This window comes from Oenanthe melanoleuca, chromosome 3 (assembly GCF_029582105.1).
Source record: "Oenanthe melanoleuca isolate GR-GAL-2019-014 chromosome 3, OMel1.0, whole genome shotgun sequence".
NCBI lineage: Eukaryota > Metazoa > Chordata > Aves > Passeriformes > Muscicapidae > Oenanthe > Oenanthe melanoleuca.
In genome coordinates, this window is record NC_079336.1 from 43,291,068 (window position 1) to 43,297,443 (window position 6,376).

At 47.3% G+C, this 6,376-nt stretch overlaps 1 protein-coding gene across 1 annotated transcript; it reads left to right on the forward strand.

Moving 5' to 3' along the window:
• The first annotated feature begins 1,099 nt into the window (after window positions 1-1,099).
• GPR6 (G protein-coupled receptor 6) lies at window positions 1,100-2,380 on the forward strand. Its single transcript, XM_056487482.1, has one exon. It carries the CDS (start codon window positions 1,161-1,163, stop codon window positions 2,145-2,147), a length of 987 nt encoding a protein of 328 aa, XP_056343457.1. The 5' UTR covers window positions 1,100-1,160; the 3' UTR covers window positions 2,148-2,380.
• Window positions 2,381-6,376: the final 3,996 nt, after the last annotated feature.

The window sequence follows — 6,376 nt, forward strand, 5'->3', positions numbered from 1 at the left end:
AACTACCCACTGCCCACATTTGTTTGATACTGATTTTGCCAGCAATGGGCACAAGATTGCTATCCTTTGACCATGTCAATATGTATAAATGTCTCAAAGACAGGTGTCATGAGGATGGTGCCAGGCTCTTTTTGGTGATGCCCAGCGGCAGGATGAGGAACAATGGCTGTACACTAAAACACAAGAAATTCTACCTCAACCTGAGGAAGAACTTCTTTACGTGGAGGGTGGCAGACCACTGGAACAGGCTGCCCGGGGAGGTTGAGGAATGTCCCTCTCTGGAGGGAGAGGGAGACTCACCTGGACATCTTCCATATATCCCATGTGTCATAGACTATATTGACCTGCCTTGGCGGGGGGGTTGGACTGCATGTTCTCCAGAGATCCCCTCTGTGACTCGGCTTCATCTATTCGTGCTTTAGAGTGGAAATGTGCTGGCTGCTGCTTCGTTGTGAGACACAAAGGGTGAGACAAGGAGAGAGCTGCTATCTTTTACGCCCATGGCACTGAGTCTTCTATTTGACCGTATCATTTCGGGGCCCTCAGAAAACAGTGCGGATGCTTTCGGCGGTGAGCAGTCTGTCAGCCCTAGAGTATAGAGCGTAACTGCGGAACAGGATTTTCCACAGCTGCTCGGGCACATTTCCAGCCGGCGGAGCCCGGAGCTCCCGCTGCGCTCAGAGCCCTCACAGCAAGCGCTGCACGGACGGCACCCACCGCGGGAGAACCGCGGAGGGGAGCGGGAAGCAGCGGGAGAGGCGGCTCCTTTTGTGTGTTTGTGTGTGTGTGTGTGTGTGTGTGTGTGTGTGTGTGTGTGTGTGTGTGTGCGTGTGTGAGTCTGTGCGTGCCCACCCCACTCTCCCGCTGCCCCCGAACTAACCCTCCGGCCCGAGCACCCCTCAGCCCCTCAGCCGGCGCCCGCCCCGCTGTCCGGCCCGGCCCGCCCCTGACGTGTGCGCGGGGCGGGGCGCGGGGGCGGCCGGGCCGGCGGGAAACTTCTGCGGCTTCAGCACCACAGACAGGGCGGGCGCGGTGCCGCCGCCCGGCATGCGCGCCCCACCGCCGCCCCACCGCCGCCCTACAGCCGCCCCACCGCCGCCCCACCGCCGCCCCGTCTGCCCACGGCCCACCGCCGCACCGCTGTCCCCGCACAGCCCCCGATGGAGGCAGCGGCAGCCCTGAACGAGAGCGGAGCTGCGGCCCCGCGGCTGCCGGCCGGCGGCGGCAACGCCTCGCTGGAGCTCTCGTCGCGGCCCCCCGCGCCCGCCGCCCTCAACCCCTGGGATGTGATGCTCTGCGTGTCCGGCACCGCCATCGCCTGCGAGAACGCCCTGGTGGTTGCCATCATCTGCTACTCGCCCGCCCTGCGCACCCCCATGTTCGTGCTGGTGGGCAGCCTGGCCACGGCTGACCTCCTGGCCGGCCTCGGCCTCATCCTCAACTTCGTGTTCCAGTACGTGATCCGCTCCGAGACGGTCAGCCTGCTGACGGTGGGCTTCCTCGTCGCCTCCTTCGCCGCCTCCGTGAGTAGCTTGCTGGCCATCACGGTCGATCGCTACCTCTCCCTCTACAATGCCCTCACGTACTACTCGGAGAGGACGGTGCTCTGCATCCACACCATGCTGGCGGGTGCCTGGGGGGTCTCCCTGTGCCTGGGGCTGCTGCCCGTCCTGGGCTGGAACTGCCTCCACGACCGCACCTCCTGCAGCGTCGTCAGACCCTTGACCAAGAGCAACGTGACGCTGCTGTCTGCCTCTTTCTTTCTCATTTTCCTCATCATGCTCCATCTCTACATCGAGATCTGCAAGATCGTCTGCAGGCATGCCCACCAGATAGCTCTCCAGCAGCACTTTCTGACTGCTTCGCACTATGTCACCACCAAAAAGGGAGTCTCTACCCTGGCTATCATCCTCGGGACTTTCGGAGCCAGCTGGCTGCCTTTTGCCATCTACTGTGTGGTGGGGGATCCCGACTACCCTTCTGTGTACACCTATGCCACGCTCCTACCCGCTACCTACAACTCCATGATCAACCCCATCATATATGCCTACAGAAACCAGGAAATCCAGAGGTCCATGTGGGTGCTCTTCTGTGGCTGCTTTCAGGCTAAAGTGTCCTTTCGCTCTCGGTCCCCCAGCGATGTCTGAGTGACTTTGTCAAACTGCACCCAGTGACAATCCACCCAGTGAACTATTACAGTGCCTGTTCTTAACTTCAAACTACGTCGTGAAGTCATTGGAAACATGTTTAAGTATTAGCACTTTATACATATTTGTATCTCGGAGAGTGGTTCGGGGTATGAAGTTTCGGGTTCCCTGAAAAGAAAAAAAAAAAAGTGGTTGTTTATAAATTTGCACATCACATTTGTAAAGTGAAGACATTCCGGTACTGCTTAATTATAGCACCTTATTTCTAGCTGCTGACCTGCCAAAACAGTGTTGCCTTTCTGAAGGGCAGAGAGTAAGAAAGTTGTGTTCGTGTCGTATTTCTAAGTGTGTGTGTCGGGGGGGTGAAGGTGTGGGGGTGTATGTATGTGATGTATGTGTCTGTCTATACTTTGCTGCACAACATTGATAAATTATAACATTTTGTATACAAATAAAAATATATAAAATGTAATATAACCTTGTGTGTTTAGATGCATTTAGAAAGAAGAGAGTTAGCAAATTTGCCAGTTGAGCAAAGTCCCTTTGTTTACTTTTGAAGGCTCCCCATGTAATTCTGCCTAAAGAGATCATAATTCATTATGGAGATGAAATACTGGATCAAGAAAGGCACCTTCCTGCTTCTTTGCTTGTTTTCTTCTTTAGTCTGGCAAAGAATAATGAAGAGCACAAACTCTTTTTTTTTTTCTTAACCTTCAACAACTGAAGAAACAAATAAACAAATAGCCTGGCCAAATAGGCTGCTTGTTACAGTTATTCACCAGGTTCCCAGTAGCTTTAATTTTCACATTATAAATTAGCCCTTTACAATAATGACTCATTTAAAAATTATCAGACTGTGGCTAGAAGCATTCTCTAAGCTGGGCTCTTTTTTTATTCCAATGCTAAAAGGGAAAAAAGGAATAGAGGGAAAAAAAGGCACAGTATTCTTTCCTAAAAGCCTATAAAATGCCACAATATGTGGACTTTCCTTATCATCTGCAGTTCTGAGGGGAATCTGAATTGTTTCTCTGCCTCCTTGTTTTTTAACTGCATGCTGTAGAAAAATCATTTAAGTGCATCTTTGCTGCCTGCCTTTCTCAGAGCAGTATGCAGTCTCCTGACAATCCCATGGCTTAGTGGCTTCAAAGAGTCCATCAGAAGTCAATGCTGTTTGGAGTTTGGAGCACTCCTTCCCTCAGGTTCAAATCCACCAGTGACTGATCTATTCAGAACAATAGCACGTGCAGCAGATTTCAGAAGCAATGTTGCTGTCCATTTATTTATAGTTATGCTACACTTACATCTTGGTTATGTTACAGTTTATCACTACCTTTTCTCTTTGTATTTAAGGGCTAAAACAGATTACTTCTATATGCATGGTACCATATAAAAAGTTTGGACTAGTGCTTTTCCCAGTTTATGACAGGGTAATGGATCAAACTTCTGTCTGCTGGAGCAGTTGGGTCCACAAGGAGAGGCTGTGAATTACTGCTGTATTATGTTCAAGTATTATGAAACCCAGCATCATTTCACTGATAATACAAAGATATTTAATTTAAAAGAAAAATTGGTATTCCAGACTGCTAGTTCCACTATTTTTATCGATTCTGATAATCACAAATCTGACATTGTAATTGATGACTACTTCAGGCATGCAGTTCGTCAGGGAACTGTTGCACAGGTGTTAACAAACATAATTCAAATTAGATTTTATTGTAGGTCAAAATACTGTTGCCAGTAAAAATAAAGATTATTTTTACCCCCTTTTAAAGTCCATATCTCATATGCTATATCTAAATCAGCAAATAAAAGAGTGCCTTCCCTCTAGCCCTATGGCTGGGTGGCACACAGTGTGCTCAAGCTCCCTTCCCCTTGCAAAGGCAGGCACCAAACTGCTGGCTGGAGCATCCTCTCTGTGCTCTGACCTCACCCTGCAGAGACTCAGCCAAAGGTTCTGCAACACCCACAACTGTAACTGCTGAGGGAAAAGACCAGTGAGTGCCTCAGACCAGTGAAATGTGACAAAGCTTTCTGTTAAAGCTAGAAACCATACCATCTGCTAGGCTTTAGCCTCATAAATCTCTGTCATTCCTGTGTTGACTGCAACAAAACCACAGGAGAGGGTTGCTGAGTGCAGATCCTCACACCCTGGCACTGACCCTGCAACCAGGTGTGAGATGTTGAGTAAGGACCTGAGCGGGAATCTGGGAGCCCTGTACAAGCTCTGAAGATTAGCATTGGCTCTAGAATCCCCAGGAGAAACTTCTTATCCTTACTTTTAGTCCTTAGGGGGGCAGAATCTGCCACAGGTCTCCTCTAATGCAACCTCCCTCCTTTAAGCCTGTGCACAGGAGAATTTTCACCATGGATTCATTGCACAGTGACATTCTGTATAAAAGTTGGATAAAGAACTTTACTGAATAGAATTTTACTTCAGTAGTAAACCACTCAGTCAAAGACTGTAAAGGATTTAGGTGAGCTACTTTTCAATTTTAGTCCGTGTTGCTTTAAATGAGACTTTGTTCCTTCTTTCCTGTTATATGATCACATTTTCAGTTACCACTTTCCCCAATGATTCACTGTATGTAAAAAATAAAGTTGGATCCCTTCTGTTAAGAATGTGACACTTTCAAAGTATTTCCCCAAGCATTCTTCTCTTAACAGGAAGAAAATGTGGGTAACAGCGAGCTTAGCCATTCATTTTCCTGAGAAAATACAGGAGCAAGAGTTTTTCTATATGTCACATTCAGAAAGATATGCTGACTCATAATTTCTAGGAAAAACTAAGGTAAAAGAGGAGAGAGTATTCTGATAGTCTTTGGTTAGCCCTGACATTGGAATTGACATCAACTCACTTGCAGTAAAAAACAGCTCAAATTTTCAAAGTGAATCCAGATCTGCAGGAACACCTGAGTGGAATAACATAAAGGAGGCTACTTAATCTCTTCTCTCCCCAAACACCATCTCAGTTTAGGTGATGGAGGAAATCCAGGATACCTGTACTTTCCTTTCTGAGTTTTTTCTTGAAACCGAAGACATTTGAAAAAATGGTGTTACATTTGCAGTAACTCATCCTGTTATCAGATGATGGCACTTTGACTTTAATAATGAAATTATTTGGGGAGACAAAAATTCCAGTCACTGGGCAGGGCAGGGCTGTGATTTCCCCATTGTCCCAATGGGAAGTCAGCCCAGGGGAACCACATGTCTGCTCAAGGGGGACCTGTGTGCTCTAGTCCCAAAAGGCCATGGGCAACTTTGCCTCCATAGAGACCAGGACTGCAGTGGCAATTGCTATTATTATTTCCTTGTCCCTGCAGGCCCATGGGCTCAATGGTTTTTATGTTCTCATGTCAATGGTGCAGTCTATGAGGAGAGAAAACACACACTGGGTGAGGTGCAAGGAATCAGGCCCACTGTTTGGTTGTGGTGTATTCTTTGTAGTCTTTTCTGGAAATGGAAATGAGATTTCTCGCTTTACCACCCTTAAAAATTCTTTGCTCTATTCTCATCTAGGTAAAATAATGACAGACTTGGTCTAAAAGAGCTCCCAGCCTATTACCACTGAAACCAGTGATGCTCTATTGCACTTCAGCCGAGATAATAGCAGTATCTCATTACAAAAAAGTTACCATTTTGAGACAGGCCTCAGCTCCAATCTTCATTAGAAACTAATGGTTCATTACCAACCTTGAAAATCTTACAGGACTTGCAATGCCTTGCAAGACCAAATCTCAGTTATTTGGCTTGCTCAAAGTGCCTCTTACTGTGATGAGCTCTCTTGTTTCAGCAGGAACAATTACAGAACGAAGAGCAGAGCTCTGGTGAGGAAGACCTGGTTGGGAGCCAGTCAGGGCTGAAAGCCCCACACACTGCTTGATTTTCTGTGGGGTTTCTGCCCAAATCAGCAGTAAAACAGTGGAAAAGAGACTGACTCTGCAGGCTGCTTTGTATGAGTCACTGTATATTAAAAAGCCAGCTGGATTCAAAATCACAGGTCAAACAAAACCTCTTTATTTAGCTAAGCAAACAAAAGGACAAAACACTTTTAAACCTGAAAAGTGAGTCTGTACATATTTTTATCAATGTAATGATCCACTGGTACTAAGTAACACCCGACGAAGCACTAGAAGCTCTAATCTCCATTCTGCCTCTCTCCCTTTAGAAAGGATACATTTTTATAATGAGGTAAAAATTATTTCTGATATTGCAGCTGCTCCTCAGCATTT